The following is a 23,253-nucleotide window of genomic DNA, read 5'->3' as shown; positions in this document are numbered from 1 at the left end:
TTGATTGACGTTCAACTTTGCAACGATTGACATTCCGTGGTTGCATACGTCCGACACGTGTCCGTTTGCCGATTGGTTTGGTGCTTCATGGGCCGTGCCCTGATTGGTCCTTCTTCATGGGCTTTTTCCTATAAATAGGGCGCTTATTCCGTGATTTTGGCCACCAATTTTATTTTCTCAAATTTTCTCCAAAATCTTCATCTCTCTAAACTTTCAAAGGCTTCCTTTTCTTCTAATCTTCAGCGTCTTTGACCCGGCGAGTGTTTTTTTTTCTTTAAGGTAAACACAAACTTTTTCACTTCTTATTTTGTTACGTAATCATTGTTATCATGTCTTCTCGCGATGCTGGGACCCGGTGATTTGCGCCGGGGTTCCCCTGTCGCGTCTTGATGAGGAGGGGATACTAGATGCCATCCCGATAAGATTTGGGGGCCCTAGGTCTCCTTCTCCCGTAGTTGATCAACCAATTTTAGAGGAATGGGAGGATGAGGATGATGATGCCGATGATGATGAGAGGACTCCTTCGATGGTGAGAGGCGGTCTATCCGGATCATGGCGAGGCCCGCACGATGGTCTTGGCCGTGTCCGGACCAATAAATTCGCCAAATTGCTCCGGTGGGACTCTTTTCGGAGGTCATTTCTCCTTCGGTGAGGGGTATAAAATTGTTATCCCCGAGGAGGGTCGGGCGATCCGTTGCCCTCCCCGGGTCATATCGGCGTATATATCGAGGCACCTGGAGTATGGGCTCGGTTTACTTTTGAACGAACACGTCGCGGCCATCATCAAAGCTATGAACGTTGCCGTGGCCCAACTGCATCCGTTGGCCATGAGGACGATAGTCGACTTTGTGTGGCTCTGTCTCTTTAAGGGGGAGACCCCTACGGTTAACTTATTCCGCCGACTCCATAGTCTTCGGCCGTCAATCGCCGGTAAAGTGGGGTGGTATAGCGTACAGATGGAGCCAGGCTATGTCTCCGTGAACAAGCTTACTTCTTGCAAAGACTGGCAACGGCGATGGGTGTACGTCCAGGTGCCGGAGGACTACCCATTGCCTCGGTCTTTCCAGAGCCCTGTTTACTTACGGTGTGAGAACCGAGAATAGTATGAGGAATGTATCTCCCGGGGTAAGGCAAAGATGGACGCTTCAATGGTCCCTCTTCATCGCGGATGAGCGGCGAGCGTCTGCAAATCTTTGGGAAGGGATGGCTGCCCCGACTCGATTATTCTTCAAGATGAACTGCTTTGCCGCGTCGGCCTCATACCGGCCCTCAACCAGGGTGAGTGGGGTCGGTGTGAGGCCCATCTTTGCCTGTTATGTTCCTGTTTTGGAGCTTTGTTTTACTTCTTTTATGTAACTTTTGTTTGATTTCTTACAGATCGGTTTGGCCAGGATCTGTCTGAGAGGACCTTGAAGAGGTTAGGGCTTGACAAGGACGGGAAGGTCGTTCAGCGGCGTCCTACGGCTGACCTTCGTGATCGTAGACTGGCTCCCAACGAACTCATGGACAAGCAGATGAGGGCGTTGGATCCGGAGGCGGCCCAAGCACGGGTTCTCGGAGGCGTGCAAGAGATCAAAGAAGGCGTCAAGTTGGCGGCGGCGTCGTGTCTACTCCCTCTTCGACCCCGGTGGTGCGAGAAGGATCATGTGGAGGTCATCGACGAACCGAGGGGTGGTGACCGTTGCTAAGGATCCTTCTCCTCAAAAGAAGAGAAAAGAGCCACCGTCTCTTCCACCGTTGTCGGGGAGAAGCCCGCCTCGGCCAAGCCCTCCAACTAAGAGGGTCCAAACTGCACGGATCTAACTTGTGGTTCGGATTTAGCCGGTTCGTTGGACATTCCCGATGACGACTTTTCGACGTGTCAATGCATGGTGACATGGATGCTCGTGTAAATTTTTTGTAGATCCACCGTCGGCACGCCGTTCTCACCGAACGGCAATTAGGGAAGCGACTGAGAAGGTTATTGAGAAGGCGGGTGATAGAAATGTCACCGTTGACTCCTCGGCTCAGAAGATTCCTCCCACCGAGCTTGTGGCGGAGGGTGTGAAAATATATAAGAGGCTGGCGAAGTGGACCCAACTAGCCGGCTCCCACATCATGGAGCGAGAGAAGGCCATGGCCCAAATCGGGGTCCGGCCCGATCGCAAAGCTTAAGCTTGATCTCTCTGCTGCGAAGGGGGAAGCCGAGAAGGCTAAGCGGGATCTCCTTGCCGCCGAGAAGCGTGTGGAGGAAGGCGAGAAGGCGCTAGGCCTGCTAGTGGCCGAGAGGGCCAAAGTTGAGGATGTTGATGCCGCCACGCCAAGATGATGGAGGAGCGGGACAGGTATAAGGGCGCTTACGACGCCGTGGTTGCCAAGAGGGAAGAGTGGAAGGATCTGTTCCCGAACCGGGCGGAGGCGCTCGGGGACACACACAGCTATCCTTGCTCAAAAGGAGAAGGATATTGAAATGCTTCAGGATGATCTCCTCCCTAAAATGTGCGTCCAATTCCGGGACCAAAGCCGAGGAGGCGACCAGGGAGGCAATCGAAAGCTCATCCCCCGACGGCTCCTTTCCATGGAAAAATTTGACCAGCTCCCGGATGAGATGGCGATCTTTGCGAAAAAGCGGCCAAGAGAAGGCGGAGGCGGCGGCGGCGGCTCGATAATGAGGCCAAGGCGGCCTATGATGCAAAGTGAAGGAGGCCGAGAGGCTAAAGGCGCTTGAAAATGTCGAGCCTTCTTCCGAGCCGGCCACCGAAGATGCTTCACATCGATGGAGGGCGAAACGGGCATAGGGAGACGGGCGGTCGTCACCGGACTCACCCGCATCTCGGATAACTTTAGTTGTTCGGGGCCAACTATTGAGCCTTTACTCCCTGCCATCTTTTGGCGCTTCAAATGATATGCATGTAATCTTTTGCTTTCCTTTTCCTTGTTTTGTTGTAAAAATTCTTGGTAGGTTGTGTTTAGGCTTATCCCCACGAGACGGCGCCAATTGTTCCTGGTGTAATTCCGGCAGCAAGTATTGTTACCACCCGTGGCTGGTTGAATGATGTCCTTGCTTGAATCCTCCTTGCGGTCTTCTGAAACGATGAACAAACTGAGGGCTCGGCTTTGGCCGAGCGTACTCACTCCGACGCTCAAGTCAGTAAACTTAAAGGATTAAGTATGTGTTGCTTGGCTAAGTATATTGTAGAGAGATAAGGAAGATATTACCAGATGAATAGTGATTCTTAGGTTAATTTGTGGATCCTTTCCTCAATGAGGGTTGAGGAGTATTTATAGACTTTCACCTTTTGTCACGTAGTGGCCAAGTGGCCAAGTGGCTAGCGGGCGGAAAGAGCCGTTTCTACCCTCGGCCGGGACCCATGGTAGGCCGCCGAGGGTCTTGGATATGAGTACGCGAAATGTGCCCCTACTGGCCGGTCGTCATGCCGAGACCCAAGAGACAGCCGACGGGTCGCATCGGCTAGGTCAGTCTAAGTCGTTGACTTGTTTGTGGATATCTTTGACCTTGCTCAATATGTTGACTTGCGGTCATTGATGCGAAACGCCCCCATCACCTTTGTTTGGTTAGCAAAATGGAGGTGGAGGGATTTTGAGGAGGAAAATGAATCCTCCACTTCCCCTCCAAGCCAAATTATTTCTTCTCCAACAAAGCGAGATTTAGAGGAAAATGACCTTCTCCATTCTCCCTCCCCTTCCCTTCCATCCCTTTCTTTTCCCTCCTTCTCCCTCTCCTAACACACCCTTAAATTCGATGATCAGTCTGAAGAACTCAAAACCGAATGTGAAGCGCAATAATCCCAAACTATGGTCACCAATATTTTTGACGAAGGCTTAAATGTCAGGATTAGTTTTTCCACGGAATCACTTGAGACCACATGATGCTAATCCCTCTTATAATGACGAGCTTGAACAGAGTACTGAATTGACGATCAAGCTGATGTTAAGTCCGAATTTGCTTAATGGTGTATTATTTGCATTTCATCAAAATTTCTACTGACTGGGTATTTGTTGACACTTTTGTTTGAGGTCTAGTTTTTCTTTTTTTTTTTAGACAACAGAGGTTTAGTTTTTCATTCATTCATATCTATGTTTTTCCAGGTACAACGTGAATTTGATTGGGAGCTTGATGAACTTGAGGTACACTTTGACTTTCACATACAATCTGTAGGTTTTGGGCGGCAGTCAGTTTTTATATTCCACTTCTGCATGAAAATGCGGACATACGGGCAAAGTAGATGAGTACACGGTGTATGTCTTATAATAAAAGGACATCATTAATTAACTCAACTTCTATAATCAATCTCAACTTCTTTTAATTCCACATGAAATTCTTTTATCCAAACAACATAAAACTATCAAACACATAAACTTTGCCGAGGCAAAAGGACCCATATATGGCAGCCCCGCATGGGGTCACAACCTGCCCAAGCGCTAGGGCACCAGCAGGGCCGAAAATTTACCCTATCAGACACATAAAATATTCGAAAAGCTTAACAAACCCTAGTCTGAAGTCATACAACTAAGAAAGAAAAAAAAAATGTTAGATCCTTCAAATCCTCAAAATCCTCGTTGAGGAATTGTACTTACCCATACAAACTATACCTAACTATACCTAGAAGGAGCCTTTGACATACTTTTTATTTTATTTTTTTGTATTAAGCTTTTGACATACTTAATTTGGTGTTCAAGACTCATCTTCAGCCATAGAATACGTAGACAGTAGCTATCATCAAATTTCTCCATAGCACGCATCGCTGCTTCTGAAGTAATCTTCTTCTGGTCCAATAGAGCAAGTACCTGTGTGGCACTACTCTCAATGGACTCAGAGGACCCGAGTATCATTTCTGAAAATGAAATAACAAATAAACCCGGATCAAAATAACTCAGAAAAGATAGGAAGAAAAAAGGAAGGCAGAGAAGTAGAAGTAAACTGGAACAAAGAAAACAGAGAAATTAAGTGACTAGGACACACACATAAAAGATATACCTCCAATATTACTTAGATATACTTCCAATATGACTTTCTCCTTTTCTTTCTAAGACCATAATTACCTCAAACCTTTGACCCTTCTAACCTGAACTATTTTAACCAGCCATTACACAATGAGATCAACGCCCTATAAATATCCTATGAAGATTATAATAGTGTGATTTTCGTTATTAGTTTAGTTAGTTACGTGATTGGCATGTCGGTATCATTACTGATATGGGTATCGAAGACTGGCAAAATTGGCAAAATCCGCATACCTGAATCCCAGCTTTCGCTTCTCTTACTACGACCCGTAGAACACATTTCACATGACTTTGATTTGAGGCTTAACATTGTACTTTCGGTTGAAAAGACGGGACGTTTATGTCCACACTTCTTGAAGACCTTCCGATGCAATTCGGAGGAGCCGGAGTGCTCCTGAACATGAGGCTCCCGAACACGAGGCTGATCCTACAATATATGGGCAGAACGGGAAAAAAAAAAGTTATAACAAAGCACCACAAATCAATGTAATTCGAATTTTTAATTCGTGTGAATCAGTTCGTCACGTAACTTAGCTCGTATCATAACAAATTAGACAGAATCAAAACCAAACACACCTCAAATGCAGGACCAAACAACACAATTGAAAACCAAAATCACTTTAAAAAGTATCACAATCGATTAAGACATTTTTATTTTTAGTTCCAAAACACTATTACAAATCTAAACCTAAATTTGAATGAAACTAACTGAAAATTTGGATAAGTCCAAACGAACAACGCCTAAATTGAAAAATTCAACAAAACAGAAATATTCCAGCATGCATTAATAATAGGCATGCATCGATAATAGAACCTGATAATAACAAATTTAACCACAATCGATTAAATTACAATTTAACCACTGTAAGTTAGGTTTTAGGCTTTCGAAATTCGGAGTTAAAACAAAAAATAGCTAATCTATAAAATCTTATTAAACGGGTAAACTAAAACACCAATTAAAGCCACGTAGACATAGATTAAATGCCACCTTGCATTACTAAATGCCACATATACATGGACTAAATGTCATCTCGCATACTTTCATTATCAAAATCAAAATCCTACGAAGGGAAACTCTTTGTAAAGAGTTTTTTCCATTTAATATGTTGCCATGACTCTAGTACTAAGCACTAACTCTTCTACTTCATGCGTAAACATTACTATAACGCTTCCTTTATTGTCCCCTCTTCATCTTCCTCCCAATGAATTAACAAGAAAAACGCCTTTCATTAACTAATAAAAATAGATTTCAACATTAATTAGTACATCTATTTACTGTTATCACGATGGTGGATTGGTCGCTTGCTGAATAAATGACGTAATATCCTGTTAACTCACCATGACACCATGGGTATCCTCCTGTTAATTCATTTATTTGTTCATCTATTTAATAAGTTGCCACATAACTCTTTAGGCCTTGCCAAGTCACCATGAGACCATCAGCTTCATATATGATAAGGTCAGTTTATTTACTGTTTTTTGAATTTATCAAATTAATTTATTTATTTTTCCGGCAGAATTTGCAGTTCATGATTGTTTTAGTACACGTACGGCTGTACTGAGAGAGATATCAATGTGTGGTAAATTTGACAGTAGTATTTTTTGTGAGCATTTCACCTATTATTGTATTCACAATTTTTAAAATTGTGGCTATATACATTCATTAAGGAGTATGTCACTTCAGTTGTCGCATCCGTGTCCAGCACTCGACTTTAGATTCGTAATGACACACTGTCACTTTATTTTAAATACACACTTGTGTCGAACACTTTCATGCCCAAGTCTGAGGAACAACTTACCTTAAATTACCCCCTGTAGGATTTGGAATTTTAGTTGTTCCAAGGATTTCAAATGTATAATGGTATTAGTTTGAAGTTTAATGTGGAATACATATATGTATTTATAAAGATTGGTGTTACAAGAGGAGAGGAATAGAAAAGTTACAGAGTTTTTTTTTTTTTTTTTTGGAAGCCAGAGTTATTTTTATTGTTTAAGCAAAAGTATACGAGTTCGTAAACACTTCATACAATAGGGATTAAGAACCCTTAGAGAGGTCGGGGTCAAGGACGTCGAGGTGATTGTTAAATAATTATTATGGAGAATAATCGAAGGATTAGTGGTTCCATGGCTGTATTAATCAAAATCGTACTATGTCTTGCATTGGTCTAGAGACGGCGATCAAAAGTACGAGAATTTAATAGCATTCCAACGCTATGACAGAAGTGAAAGGTTTCTTTTTCGATTCAAATGATAGAACTAGTGATGGAACTGAGAAAGTGACAAGTGAAGCTTGGGTTTATTTGATTCTGGTACTTTTATTTTATCTTTACATATTTGTTATAGGCTTTCGTTCTTAATCAATACATTTGTTTAGACAGAATTTCCCTCGAGGACTTTGAAGTTTGAACTAACCATTGAATCGTTTATTATCTCTTTGTGTTTTGCTTCTAAATTCATGTTGAAAGAGATCCTTGTAGAGCAATAACGAGAAGCACTTTGATATAGCTAGGGAACGCATCCTCAACATACTCCGTCCAATCAGTTGTTTTTGTTAATTTAATAAATTAGTGTTTAACTCAAATTTTGTTACCGCGGGGGCGTTGCTATTTCTCCGAGGTCTAAGAAGCCTATCTAGACAAAACAGTGGCGTTTTCCACTTTTGTGTAATAAGGTCATACGGGGGTCGGCTATCAAATACCCATAAATCAAAGACGGGCCCATGAAAACTAGTTAAATAACAAAATCCCATCAAAAAACCAAACCTAAATCCGACTTAATTTTAAAGATGTACCTTGATTTTTCTGGCTTTAGGAGGAGGTAGGGTGGAGCTACTAGCACTCGATGACACGCTCCGATGACGCTTGACCCCTATTCCAAATGAACTTTCTGATTTGAGGCCCAACATTGTACTTTCAGTTGGAAACACGGGATAGTTTCGATGCAATTCGAAGTGCTCCTGAATACGAGGGCGATCCTACAATATATGGGCAGAATGAAGAAAAAAAAGTTATAACCAAACACCAATCGATGTAATTCGAATTTTTAATTCTTGTCAAGTAACTTAGCTCATATCCTAACAAATTAGACAGAATCAAAACCAAACACCTCAAATGCAAACACCTCAAATGCAGGACCAAACAAAACAATTAAAAACCAAAATCACTTTAAAAATTATCAAGACATTTTTATCTTTAATTTCAATACACGATTAACAAAGCTAAATTTGAATGAAACTAACTCAAATTTTAATGAAACTAACTGAAAATTTGAACTAAGTCCCGCAAAATTAAAATATCAGTGAGATTTAAACACAATCGATAATAGAAATGATAATAACAGATTTAAACACAATCGATTAAATTAAAATTTAATCACTCTAAGTTAGGTTTTAGGTTTTTAAAATTCCGATTTAAAACAAAAAAAAAATAGCTAAATAAATAACAAAATACCATCAAAAAATAAACCTAAATTGGAGTTAATTTTCAAAACGTTTCAAAAAGTACCTTGATTTTTCTGGCTTTAGGAGGAGGCAGGGTACTAGCACTCGATGACACGCTCCGATCACGGTTGACCCCTCGTTTTTCTCCTCTCTTTACATTTTCCATCCCTACTCCCTGTACTATTCCAAATATCCAGATCAAAATCAAGTTATTCTTGAGATACTGGAAACTTTTTCCCCAGAAATTGCAAGTTTATTCAAACATTTAACAATCTTTAGCATAATTTGAAATAGCAAAAACATCTACGGATCAATAACTTTTTTTGATGAAATGTAAGTATATATTAAAAAGATCATAAAACCAGTTTACAATACGGATGCGAAAAAGCCCAAAACGGACAAAACACCTACCCAAGACAAACCTATCTGGGTTCAACAACACAAAACAAATCGAGATAGAGTCATTCTCGCTTCTCCATCTCGACTCCGTCTTCTCACCTTCCCCCAAATCAATCAATAAATCTTTCTCAATCAAAATCCAAGTACTTTTCTATAGTACTAAAATCTCCGCCACCCCCGGCTCCACCATTGCACTTATCAGTTGTGAGGGTAAGGAGCATGAATAAATCCAAACATTCACAAGAATCACAGCCACTAAAAAGTAGCAAAAAGCATAATTCAGCAAGAAACTTGTCAATGAAGGGAGAATATTAAGGCAGAGCACGAATACCCGCTACTGATCCGTTTTAAACAGATTACATGTTTATTTCTCAGAAATTTGTTTTTAAAAAGCCAACTATTTGATGTTCATCTTGTCAATCGTTTTTCAAAGATACAAAACACATTTATAATACCAAAGAGAAATAAAAATTCCAAAAAATTACATATTTCTCTAACCTACACCTAGAAATTGAAAAAAATAATTGTTGTCCTCTATAAAACACTCGTCATCGTCTGTTTCACAACCCTAATTTGAGGCCGTGTATTTATGCCGTCACTATCGTCAGTGTGCACCCTTTGTTAGTTCATGAGTATAGTAAGTAGGATTTCCGTAGAAGAGAAGTAGGATTTTGGTATTATATGGTAAATCAAAGAAGCTTGGGGAAAACTTTTGCCTTTTAGTGAGAGGAAGTAGGTGAAGAAATATGGAAATTTGAGAGAGTGAAGGCTGTTGACGGCTGAACAAAGAGAGAAGTGAGATTTAGGTTAGATAAATAACCTTCTATGCATTTTATATGACTTACAAACAATTTATAAAATGTTTGGGCCTGCTATGGGTTTAGGACTTTAGGTAGTGTATTTGGACCAGTTGGTACACATCTATAATGGATTTGTGGAAAAATAAAAAACAGACCATATAACGGATCGGATACGGATATCCGAAAATTTTAAAACTGGTATCCGTATCCGATCCGATATCCGAAACTTTCGGATCGGATATCCGTTTTTTCGGAACGGATACGGTTCAGATATCGGATCGGTTCGGATAATTGGATATTTTGCTCAGCCCTAGAATATTTAGTTAGTTTAACAGATAAAGACACAATGAGAAACGGTTCAATAATAAGCCCAATTGTCACTTTAGAAAGTATTACTCTGTACAAACTAATACTAGTTTGGATGCCCGTGCGTTGCAACGGGTTAATTAACTTATTAACAAAAAAATGGTTATAAGGTCTTAATATTTACATCTTATGTCTCAAAAATCAAGTCAAAACATCTTATTTAAGAGACACAGAAGATGTTGGGTTAATACCTAAGTTCCAAGGATGCCTCATATTTATAATCATAAGACCACGACATCTTATGTTAATCTTTCGATGTGGGACAATTCTATTATTTTTATATAATCCTACATTATTTTTCGATGTGAGACATATAACATACTAAGAAGTACACGATTTTATATATGTACAAATTATATGAAATCTATACGCTAATGATAGCATTTTTACCACGAATCAAATTATGTAATTTTCATAATTTTCTTAACGATATTTTTTTGCCAAATGAAATGTAAAATTTTTTATATAAAAATTAGAAACATCACTTGAATATAATATAGGAAATAAATATTATAATAATTAAAAGATTCTCCACTTTATTTTTTACATCAAAAAATATTATTTATGATACTTTCCTAAATTAATTTTTAAGATCACCACACATTATGATAATTTTCTGATGTGGGACAATTCAACTATTTATATGTAGTATATTTACCGCAACTACATTATTTTTCAATGTGGGACAAATAACACACGAAAAAGTACACCATCTTTTTTGCACCTATTTCGATATCCAACCCGATTTAATAATGGGAAAATATTATACTATCTATTTATATTCGTACGTTTTTTTCTATTTTTTGTCATAATTAAAATATGTAAAAATGATATGATTTAAATTACATTGCTTTTATTAACACGACTTTTAAGATGTAATTGATGGAGCAATAAAATGTATAAACAAATGCAAAATATTTTCTTTTTCTGGTGCGATTTTGATTAATGGTTAAAAATATAATGTGTTTTAGTTACTGAAATGTAATGAGGTATAATAATTACCTATATTTGAAAGTTAAGAAGATTTAATTCTACTATTAATCAAAGTAAAAAGGCTCATTATTGATTTGTTTGTGGATTTAAGATCTTTTTATGCAACACTTGATTGTATTATAATTCATAAATTTTCTATTTTAGTGCAGAGATTATCATTATATATGACACATTAATAATGAATTTATGTATATTTAGCACCCATTTTATTTTTTAATTATGATTTTTTCTTAAATAAAGTTATTCTACTATCGATTATCTTAAAATAAACATTATAATATCACTAATATAGTAATATATAATCGCTTTTATAAATATCTACGTGATTAATATTTGTATGGTATTGTTGTAACTAAGGTTTGCCATTAATACAAACTCTTATAAGAACTCTCTAAGATAATATTTAAGCGATTCAAAAGATTTTGGGTTGATACCCCTAAGTTTCAAATATGACTCCTATTTATAATCATGTGATACCCCACCTCATGATAATCTTCTAATGTGGGACAATTCAACTATTTATATCATATCATTATAGTATGTAGTATGTTTACCACACCTACATTATTTTTCAATGTGGGACAAACAATATACTTAGAAATACATCATCCTTTTCGCACCTAATTCGACATCTAATGTTATATTATAATGCTAGCATTTATTTATCACGAATCTAATTATATAATTTAAAAAAAAAATTATGTTACTTTTTTGCTAAATGAGATGTATAAATTTTTATATAAAAATTATAAACATCACTTTTACATAATATAAAAAATATATACATCATACCATGGAGATAATGATATAAACTCTTATGAGCTTTCCAATACAATGCTTAAGAGACTCAGAAGCTTTTGAGTTGGTATTTAAGTGCTAAGGATGCCTCTTACTAATAATCATATGATCACCCACCTTATGCTAAACTTTCGATGTGGGACAATTATATTATTTATATGTGATATATTCACCACACCAACATATTTTTCAATATGAGAGAAATAACATACTTAGAAATACACCATCTTTTTCGCACATAATTCGACATTTAACCCGGGTTAATAATAATGAGCAAATACTATACTCCCTCGATTCAAGACCAAATACAACATTCCTTTTTTTACATTATTCAAGAACAAATAGAATCTTTACGATTCCCTGTAATATGTAAGACAAAATATGGTCATGTGGAATCTTATTTGGTTCACCTATAAAGTACAATGAAAATATCAAATTTTTAAATTTTTTATAATGTAAACTTGAAGATATTTACGTTGTAATTTGAGTCTTGGCCATTGTGTAAATTGTTGTATTTCGTCTTGAATAGAGGGAGTACTATTTATTAATATTCGTACGTTTGTTTTTATTTTTTTTATCATAATTAAAAATATATGCAAATAATATGATACTATATTCTAATGCTAGCATTTATTTTACCAAAAATCTATTATAATATAATTTTTATAATTTTTTTTATAATACTTTTTTGGGAAATGAGATATATAAGTTTTTATATAAAGATTATAAACATCACTTGAATATAATATAATATAGAAAAAATATATATATCATACTGTGAATATAATGATATAAACTCTTAAGAGCTCTCCAAAACAATACTTAAGAGACTCAAAAGGTTTTTGGTTAGTATATAGGTTCCAATGATGACTCCTATTTATAATCATAAGATCACCCACCTTGTGTTAATCTTTCGATGTAGGACAATTCTACACAATTTAACATATTAAGAAGTACACCATCTTTAATATGTGCAAATAATATGAAATCTATACTCTAATGATAATATATGCAAATAATATGATACTATATTCTAATGCTAGCATTTATTTTACCAAAAATCTATTATAATATAATTTTTATAATTTTTTTTATAATACTTTTTTGGGAAATGAGATATATAAGTTTTTATATAAAGATTATAAACATCACTTGAATATAATACATAATATAGAAAATATATATATATCATACTGTGAATATAATGATATAAACTCTTAAGAGCTCTCCAAAACAATACTTAGGCTCCGTTTGGCAAGGCATTTCAGGTACTTAATTTGGTCAAAGTAGCTTATTTGACCAAAATTCCAGGTACCTTATTTTTTTGTACGCGTTTGGCAAGTAGCTTATTTAACCAAATAAGCTACCTGAAATGAAATGCTCCCTAGAGTAGCATTTGAGATTTCAGGTACCTGTTTTGATTTAATTTTCGATTTCTACCCCTTAAATTTATACTATTAAATAATTATCATATCCTTTTACGTCATTTCATCAAAATCAGTTACCTTTTCAGTTAGTTTGCCAAACACTTTTTTATATAATCAGCTAACTTATCAGTTCCTATTTTTCAGCTACCTAATCAGTTACCTTTTCAGTTTCCAGCTACCTTTCCAGGTTTCAGCTACCTTTTCAGTTAGTTTTACCAAACAGAGCCTTAAGAGACTCAAAAGGTTTTTGGTTAGTATATAGGTTCCAATGATGACTCCTATTTATAATCATAGGATCACCCACCTTGTGTTAATCTTTCGATGTGGGACAATTCTACACAATTTAACATATTAAGAAATACACCATCTTTAATATGTGCAAATAATATGAAATCTATACTCTAATGATAGCATTTTTTACCACAAAGCTAATTATATTATTTTCATAATTTTTTTAACGATATTTTTTTGCCAAATGAAATGTAAAAGTTTGATATAAAAATTGGAAATATCACTTGAATATAATTTAGAAAATATACATATTATAATAATTAAAAGATTCTCCACTTTATTTTTTACATCAAAAATTATACTTTCCTAAATTGATTTTTGATGATGTGGACGCTCTTAGATTGCTCGAAAAAACTCTCTTTTATATATATACTAGATTTAATGCCCGTGCGATGCACGGGCCTAGAAATAATATCATTTTATTTAAATTTTGTTAAAGCTGTCAATAAATTGTATAATGAAAAAACTGCACAGATGATTGTTTGGTGGGTTTTTTTTTTGTTTTTATTAAAATCATGCTTCATACTAAGAAAGTTGATGTATTAAAAATTATCATGTAATCCCTCCTATTCTAAATAACTCTCCCTATTTTCTTTTTGTCTATTTACAATACCTTTCGTATGTGTAATTTCAATAGTGCACATATTAGGGGATAAAAGATGAAGAGTAAATGATAATATGGTCGAGATATAGAGTATATAGTTTTAAAAACAGTCATACTCATGTTATTAGACAGTTTATGCATATTCATTTATAATACGGAGAATAAAATATGGTATCATATACAAACTTGAATATCTTTGTTAAGTTGCTTTCATCTATGTAAAATATGGTATCATATACAAACTTTGAATATCTTTGTTAATCATATATGTACGATTCTTTGGAGTCCTTCAACACATTGAGTATGTAATTAAAAGTCATATTAACATTGCATTATGTGTTCGATCAAAAAAAAAACACATTGCATTATGTGTGGTGGTCAATGCTTGTTTGGAGTCTAGCTGGATGGGAATACAAATGGATGAAACTAGCTTTTGAACCCGTGCCTGCACGGGGTTATCTTCAAAAATCGCATTTTAAAATTGAATAAATTGTTGTAATGTAAGTGTTTTCATCTTATGGGACTTGTTATTTGTTACACACATAATAGCAAATTTCTCTTTTTTTTTTCCGAATTTGTCCCTCTCATTTGTTATAAACAAATGACAAAATAAGAAAGGAAAAAAAAAACTTAACGATCACCCTCCTAAGTCCTAAACCCCCATCACCATTCCCCTCCCCTAACCTCACCATTTCAATGACAACCCACAACCACCACAAGTCCACAACCACTCCCTTCAAGTCTACCCAACATTCAACAATCTTAGTGTTAAAAATAATATTAAATAAGAAATGTCTAAGTTAAATATATTTCATTTATTTCAAATGGATATTTTTATGTTTCATTGGTAATCCTTGTGACCTTGTAAAATATCTGATTTGATAAGCTTGGGCTAAGAATATAAATTATACAACTTATAAATGATCTAAAACATGTATGATACAACCCAGCCCATTCACGACCTAAAATACCCGTAACCACTTATCCTTGTTTAGATTTTTTTTTGTCAAATAAATAGTCAAACGAACTCGTTTTGATTATGGAGTAATAAATTTTTTGGGCTACATACGAAGACAAACTGGGGTAATTGACTTAAATACATTAACAATTAGTAATCAATAATGTTTGTCATAATGCATGTATATATTATAACAAATTGGAAGCAAGTCGACCAACAGATTCGATGATAAGTAGTGTCTTGCATTTACTATAACAAACTCGTACACTTACTAACCGTAGATCTACAGAAATCAAACCCAACATCAATGAGTCAAACATTCATTAAATTCATATTTTTATTGTAACAAAAATTAAAATGATAGCTTCAAAATTAAAAACCTTAATAATGCCTCAAATTGAAGTACTCAAGGTTTCCACCACTTTGCTCCGATAATATATTTTGTCCGCTCGTTTAATTTAGTGTACTTCTCCAACCCGACTTTTTACTCCCCTTAATAACACGATCACATATTGAATTTAAACCTTTGATAATATATTATTCTGTATTAAATATTAATATATACTAAGAGAGCACGTATGAGAACTACGCCTTCTAAACCCTTCACCAAAGAGTGAGAAAAAACAATTACCTTGACACGGTAGATAGAAAAGCATTAGCGTAAGAAAAATCTTACCAAGCAATACAAAAGTGTAAAAGGCACCTTAATCTTCATGCTTGCATTTACCCGTTCCTCACGTCTCTTCGAAGTGCAAGAAATAAGCTTGAAGTCATCAACATACAAATTCCAATAGTTTAAGTCAAACGACCGACACGATAACCATCCATGTAATCCACCGATTACATAATTGATATTCCGTATTTACACAAAAATAAAATAAAATGATTTTCTTTTGATGATACTTGTGCCTGTTTCTAAGTCTTACATGATGGATTTAATCTCCTTAGCTATATAACCTGCAAATAATGTGACTTTGGGCCGGTCTCAACCGCTAAAAATTACTCCGTAAAAAATATTCTTACAACGAAAAATCGAGTTATACATAAAAAAATCTTATTTAATTGTGTAAAATGTACGGTGAAAGAACATTACCATTCGGTTAAAACAATTCTTGCACCCTGAACAATACCATTTGCTGCCCACTTTCCTTAAACATTTACGTATTTGACGTATCATGTGTCGATTGTAATGTCCTTCTTCATGGTGGTAAGTAGGCTTCTCTGGACACTTGAGGAGAATGTTTGAAAGTAAGTAGACGCGGCTGTGAAAGTACAATGTCGACGTAGGTATTTTACGATTTTCACGTAGAGTTCATATTCACATTCTCTTTTCGAATGAAATGTCGTCGAGACCCGAGTTTTAGAGAGAAATTTTTTTGAATTTTAAATAGAGCTTCACAATTATACACCAGAAATATTACTACGCAGGACTCAGAAGACAATTGTTTATAGAAACGATATTTGTTTAAAAAGAGAATAATTGTTTAAAAAGAGAGGAATTTAAATTTAAAAATAAATAGTTAGTGTTATGATAAGATTCCAAAATTAATCTACAAAAATATTCATTCAATGATTTCTTGCCTATTTTATGCCATGAAATGATTCCAGAACATTCGAAGTAGGACTGATCGCATAATATTCTTGCCGTCAATCTCAGCTAAAAATTAGGGTATTCATATTTACATACTCTCTAAATTGTTAAGATATTGTTATTGTGATTTCCTAGTATGTATTAGGAAAGTTATTTAATAGTCTTAGGATTTTGTATGTGGATTGCGTATCAATTTTTTTTTATAGTCATAAGATTTCAGCAAATGACACATGGCCTAGGAGTAGGTATTGACACGTGTCGATCAAATAGGCTGCTGGTTTTAGCTTTAATATAATATATGATACTTTAGTTCGAAAGTCGAAACAATCCACTATATATCTTAGTCATTGATATGGCATCCAATACCGATTAATCCTGACCAAAATCAAGTTTGAGCATAATCTGCAAATAAATCTGCCACAATCAGATTTAGTTACATAAATTAAACCGAAAATTAAGACAAACATCTACTTTATCTACATGTCAAAACAAAAGACGTGAACAGAATTAAGCAAAATCAGATAAATCTTCTTCTATAAACAAACTTACAAATGTTATGCAAATAATACACTCATATTATTATGTACAACTTTACGTTTTCCTTCTAGCAATATGCATGCTGATTTTTCCTACACCAAAAAAGGCAGAGTGTTTAGTACTTGATTAACTTATCTAAATATATACTCCATTATTCCCGGTCATTTGTTTATCTATTTCATATTAAGGTGTCTCATTTATTTGTTTATCTTTCAATATTAGGGTAGATTTTTTATGGTTAATTTGATTACACACCCATTATGTTCACTTTTCATTCACTAACAACCACCACAAATGACCCGCTCCCCTTTTATGGTCTTTGTGTCAAAACCAAAGGTAAACAAATGTCCGGAACGAAGGGAGTAACACATAATAGAAAAGTACCCAAATTAAACAATCAAGGCTACGCTTGTCAAGCTGATGATTCGCCTCTATAAAAGGAGTAGGTCATCTAAGAGACCGCTAAAAAACCGTCTCACATTAAGATAACATGAAACATATCCTATAAATTGCTAAAATTTCGTAAAAAGAAAATAGGTATACATAAAATTGAAAAAAAAACCTGAATTTGTTACCTAATGTTATTGCCTTTTGTCAATTCATATCTATGCATCCTGCAAATAAACAAAATAGACGATTAGCTCTCAATAGTTAATAACACAAACTTGTTATATGCAAATATTATACAAAATCAACCAATAAATGACAATATTAAACGTAGAAGTCAATACTATTTATATAGGCTAATTGTGTTTCCATCCTAGTTAAATTCTGGTACCCTCAAACTCTTCTCGTGTATTTGTTTCTGGCCAGGTGACCAAGTCCCACTAAGATTCAACTATTTTGATTTTAGATGTTAGTTACACATTGATAGTATATCTTAATCGCATAGCTATTTAATTTATTATATAGGTAATTCGTTAAGGTTGGACTCTCTGTAATCGCTCGAAAAAAGCTTCCTTTATTAATATAGATAGATAGATAGATATAGATTGTCCAAAATCCCTTTCATCGAATATTTTCTATAATCACAAATTGTTTAATAGGGCGGTCTCATATCATAAGACCAGCCCTACAACTAAAAAGCCCAATAAAATCCTTGTCAGTTTACAAACTTCCTATTTACCATTTTTCTTTCATTTTATTTTTCCATCAATTCATGGACTATACAACCAGATGTATATGTTGTACGGTGTAGAACCTGAGCTTTGTGTCAAAGTATCCGAGCTTTATATTAAAGAATATGAGCTTTATTAGAAAGTATTGAGTTCATTCATTTACACATTAAAAGCATGAAATTTAAATTAGGCTTAAAAAATACACGTAGTTCTCGAATTTATCTTGGTTGTCACTCACGCTTGTACAACCTGGATGTATAATCCTATTTGTGTTTTTCCATCGCAACCAATATTTTCACCCTTTTCTCCACTTTTGCTTTCTGCATCACCATCAACAATCAAACAACAAAATCAATTTTTGCTTTCTGAATCACCATCAACAATCAAACATCTCTCAATTCAAAACCTCCTAAAACTCTAACTTTAAGTGAACAATCGGAGATCAACCACCTTCTACCTGGTATTATAATATGCACTCATCTTCGCATTAAAACAAGGTATGTTTTCAACCTATTTTTTTTCTATTTGTAACATACTTGAGAATTATTTGTATTTTTGTATCATTCACAAGGTTTATTTCTTTATTGGCACTTTCACAATCTACCTCATATCTTTTTAATCAAATGTGTGACGAGATAGAAGTCGAGACAGAATAGATCGCTAGACATCGATAGCGGAAGTTTATTATTGTCAGGAGTCGAGTTGTCATTAACAATAGAATTATGTTGTTATTCGTATCTTTCTGCGATACGGAAACCTCCTAATTTGTACACCTAATATAAAATTATAAAGGATGCATGCTTGGTTATTGAATTATGCACACAAAAATTAACTTAATATTAATTTAACAAAATGAATGACATGACTAATGAGTTACGTTGTTATAAGCATTTTTTAATTTCTAATGGTGATAAGTTGTAATGGAAATGGTAGATGATACAATTTTCTTTTACAAAATATTTTAAATGGATGGATTGCCATCAAATCTTTCAAGCTAACACCCATTATTTTAAGTTGACAAATTTTACTGTAAAGATTTGAGGTTTTAGTTTGAAAACTCTTTGTTTTAACTTCAGAACATCGGGAATAATTAACGTTGAAATCTCTAAACTCTAGTATCCAGTTGTTAAACCTGGATTTTAATTTAAGGTATTGGGTTTTTAAGTTAAAAACTTTGTTTTAGAGAAAAAATAAAGAATTGAAAGGTCTAGAATTTAAATTTCTATTTTGTCGAAAGCTAATTAGCTCAAATGGGAGAGCATGTGCACTGCACAAGGTATGGGTTCGACTCCCATATTAGCTATAAAATATCTCTTGTACTAAAATTATAAAATGGAATGATTTGAAGGGGTGAAATAAACGAATACAGTGATCATCATTGATACCGTCAATCAATAAGTATTTAAAATTGAAGACACAGTAACTTACTCCGAAAGGAGGCCCCGAGCTTTGTTTTTCTGTGCGAGACAAAGCTTCGTAGTACAGAAATGCACAAAATTAGGAGAAGGTTGGATGAGTATGAAGGGTATGCGGTTGATTGTGTGGGAAAGTCTGGGGGTTTAGTTTTTTTATGGAAGAAAAATAATGTTTGTTCGGTTATTTCAGCGACGGTACATTATATAGATGTGGAAGTTGGAAAAGGGGAGGATAAATGGCGGGTTACGGGGTTCTACGGGTGGCCGGCGGTTCAAGACCGTCACCTGTCGTGGCAGCAGCTGAGGATTCTTGCATCGATGTCTTCCTTACCATGGGTGTGCCTGGGTGACTTTAATGAGATCCTTTATTCCACAGAAATGAAAGGGGGCTCGCGTATGCAATGGCAAATGAATAATTTTCGGGATGCGGTCGATGAGTGTGGTTTGAGGGATATACCTTATGAGGGGTATGAGTTCACGTTTGATAATGGTCAAGAAGGAGATGCGAATAGACAATGTAGATTGGATCGGGCTATGTTCTTTGGGAATGGTCGGATAAGTTTCCTTATGCTAAACTCTTACACCTTGATAGGGAGTGGTCTGATCATGCACCTATTAAGGCTCTGCTTAATGGGCGAGGGGATGCGGAGGGGAGGGCTCCTAAGAGGTTCCGGTTCGAACAAATATGGGTGGGACAAGAGGGCTGTGAAGATGCCGTGCAGAGGGCCTGGGATGCGGATGATGGGGAGCTGATCTCTTCGTTACAGCGTTGTGCGGTTGAGTTGCAAAATTGGAAGGGAGTGAGCATTGGTAAGGTCATGCGAGACTTACAGAAGAAACGAAAGAGGCTGAAGTGGTTGAATGAAGGAGGCCGATCAACGCGGGAAGTTAACGAACGGCGTAAAATTGTAAAAGATATTGCGGACCTTTTGAAACAGGAAGAAAGCTTTTGGAGGCAAAGATCTAGAGCTCTATGGCTTCGAGATGGTGATAGAAATACAAAATTTTTTCATCAAAAAGCGAGTCAAAGAAAGGAGAAAAACCACATAGCTAAACTTATTGATGAGAGGGGGCGAGTGGTATGTGATAGACAAGGAATGGCCGCATGTGCTGTGAGGTATTTTCGGGGATTATTTACTTCGGATCAACCGGAGAATTTTGATCAGCTGCTCATAGGAATTGAAGGGAGAGTGACGGATGCTATGAATGAGGGGTTAAGGGAGGAATACCGCGGGGAAGAGGTCGTAGAGGCGTTAAACCAGATGCATCCTCTTAAAGCCCCAGGTCTCGATGGAATGAACGGTCTCTTTTACCAGACCTATTGGCATATCGTTGGACCAGCTGTGACCCGGTGTGTGTTGAATATTCTTAATGGAGCGCCGTTTCCGGAAGGTATGAATGAAACTAATATTGTCTTGATACCGAAGAAGAAAGAGCCTGATAAAATGCAAGATTTTCGCCCTATCAGCTTGTGTAATGTGGTCTATAAATTAGTCTCCAAGGTGCTTGCAAATAGAGTGAAGAAATTCTTGGGGGAAATTGTTTCGGAGAATCAGAGTGCATTTACCCCGGGTCGGTTAATCACGGATAATATTCTAGTGGCCTTTGAACTATTCCATTATATGAAAAACACACGAAGCAATGGAGGACATATGGCTCTCAAATTAGACATGGCCAAGGCTTATGATCGAGTGGAGTGGAGGTTTTTGGAGGCGGTGTTGCTGCGTATGGGCTTCGACGGGATGTGGGTCAACCGTGTGATGGGTTGTGTCACGACCGTTTCCTATAAGGTTTCGGTGAATGGGTCGCTTTCAGAAATTTGTTCTGAACGAGGGATTCGACAAGGTGATCCTTTGTCCCCTTACCTCTTTATTCTATGCGCGGAAGTGTTGTCGAATCTAATACGGAGGAATGTCGAAAACGGATCACTTAAGGGAATTAGGGTAGCTCCTCAAGCACCGATTGTTTCACACCTATTGTTTGCAGACGATAGTATCATTTTCACGCGGGCAAAGGAGGACGAAGCGATGGTGGTGCGAAATATACTCCGTGACTATGAACGGGCATCTGGGCAACAAGTCAACCTCGACAAAACCACTATATCTTTCAGCCGAGGTACATCCAATGCACGACGAGAACGGGTCCTGGGAGTTTTGAATGTTCGGGAAGTGCATGAGCAGGAACGGTATTTGGGTCTTCCTACTGTTATTGGTAGGTCGAAGCAGGGGCTCTCTAATTTGATTCGGAACAAGATTAGCAAGCGGTTACAAGGATGGCGAGGCAAGCTGCTCAGTAAGGCGGGGAAGGAGATACTCATAAAGGCTATAGGCCAAGCAGTTCCAACCTTTGCGATGAGTGTTTTTAGATTGCCGGCTAATTTTTGCAATGAACTTCGCTCTCTTGTTTCGAGATTCTGGTGGGGCTCAGATAATGGAAAGAGAAAGATACCGTGGGTGGCGTGGAACAAAATGTGTCGGCCTAAATACCAGGGTGGAATGGGTTTTCGAGATTTCCATAAATTCAACTTGGCCCTTCTTGGTAAGCAAGCTTGGAGATTGATGACGGAGGACAACTGCTTGATGGTACGGGTGCTTAAGGGGAAATATTTTCATGGGAGGGAGTTCATGGAGGCTGACCTTGGTACGAGCCCTAGCTATACATGGAGGGGAATTTGGGAGGCAAAGGAAGTGATCCGGCTGGGAGCACGAAAGCGAATAGGGGATGGGGTGAGCACGCGGGTCTGGGGTGACCCGTGGGTTCCTGGCACAAGCTCAATGCGTATCATATCTCCTCGTGGAATGGCGAATGAAGATATGAGGGTGGCCGAGCTGCTTAACGTCGATGGGCATGGATGGGATATTGATAAGGTAAACAGCTTGTTTCTCCCATTTGAAAGTACTCGTATTTTACAAATTTGTCTCAGCGATACAAGACCGTCTGATGATTGGTGTTGGGAGCCGGAGAAATATGGTGACTATTCTGTTAAGTCAGCATATCGACTCATGATGGAGGAAAGCAATAGAGAGGTGGCAGGTCAGTCACGTTATGAGCAGGAGAAATGGCTTTGGGGTAAGATTTGGAAAACACCAGTTTTGCCCCGAGTTAAAGTGTTCTTTTGGCAGCTATGCAACGATGCTATAGCTACTAGAAAGAACATAGCAGCCCGTATGGAATTGACGGATAATTTGTGTCCTCGTTGCCTAAACTGTGTGGAGACTTGTCTCCATGTGGTCCGGGATTGTGGGTGGGTCGAAGAGATATGGGAGGAGTTGAGGGTGGACGTTCTAATGGGGACGGGTTTTGAAAGGGTGAGGGAGTGGGCTGAGGAAGTGTTGAGAGGGCTAGACATGAGGGAGTGTGGGGCGTTCATGACGGGGTGTTGGGCCATCTGGGAGAGGCGGAACAAGGTTCTTTTTGATGGAGGAGAGTGGCGGGGAGATGAGGTTGTGCGGAGGACGAGGGAGATTTTATGGGAGCTGGATGGTGTGGCCGAGGAAAGGGAGAAGGTGACAA

At 36.9% G+C, this 23,253-nt stretch overlaps 1 protein-coding gene across 6 annotated transcripts in view; it reads right to left on the bottom strand.

Annotated features, from left to right (window-relative positions):
• Window positions 1-4,284: 4,284 nt before the first annotated feature.
• The window catches only part of LOC141639360 (uncharacterized), a 92,149-nt gene continuing 73,180 nt past the window's right edge, over window positions 4,285-23,253 (bottom strand). For 3 of the 6 annotated variants that reach the window (XM_074448506.1, XM_074448505.1, XM_074448507.1), the window contains 4 exons: window positions 8,508-8,618; window positions 7,796-7,978; window positions 5,239-5,431; window positions 4,285-4,835 (listed from right to left, as the gene is read on the bottom strand). In XM_074448506.1, the coding sequence (XP_074304607.1) occupies window positions 4,594-4,835; window positions 5,239-5,431; window positions 7,796-7,978; window positions 8,508-8,618 (729 nt within the window). In that variant the 3' untranslated portion in view covers window positions 4,285-4,593. Of the gene's footprint in view, window positions 4,836-5,238; window positions 5,432-7,795; window positions 7,979-8,507; window positions 8,624-8,854; window positions 9,656-23,253 lie in introns of those variants that run through there. The other 3 variants (XM_074448508.1, XM_074448509.1, XM_074448510.1) reach the window with 3 other exon arrangements.

This window comes from Silene latifolia, unplaced genomic scaffold, assembly GCF_048544455.1.
Source record: "Silene latifolia isolate original U9 population unplaced genomic scaffold, ASM4854445v1 scaffold_355, whole genome shotgun sequence".
Lineage (NCBI taxonomy): Eukaryota > Viridiplantae > Streptophyta > Magnoliopsida > Caryophyllales > Caryophyllaceae > Silene > Silene latifolia.
Note: the sequence above shows the minus strand (reverse complement) of the source record. Positions and strands in the feature narration are given on the sequence as shown.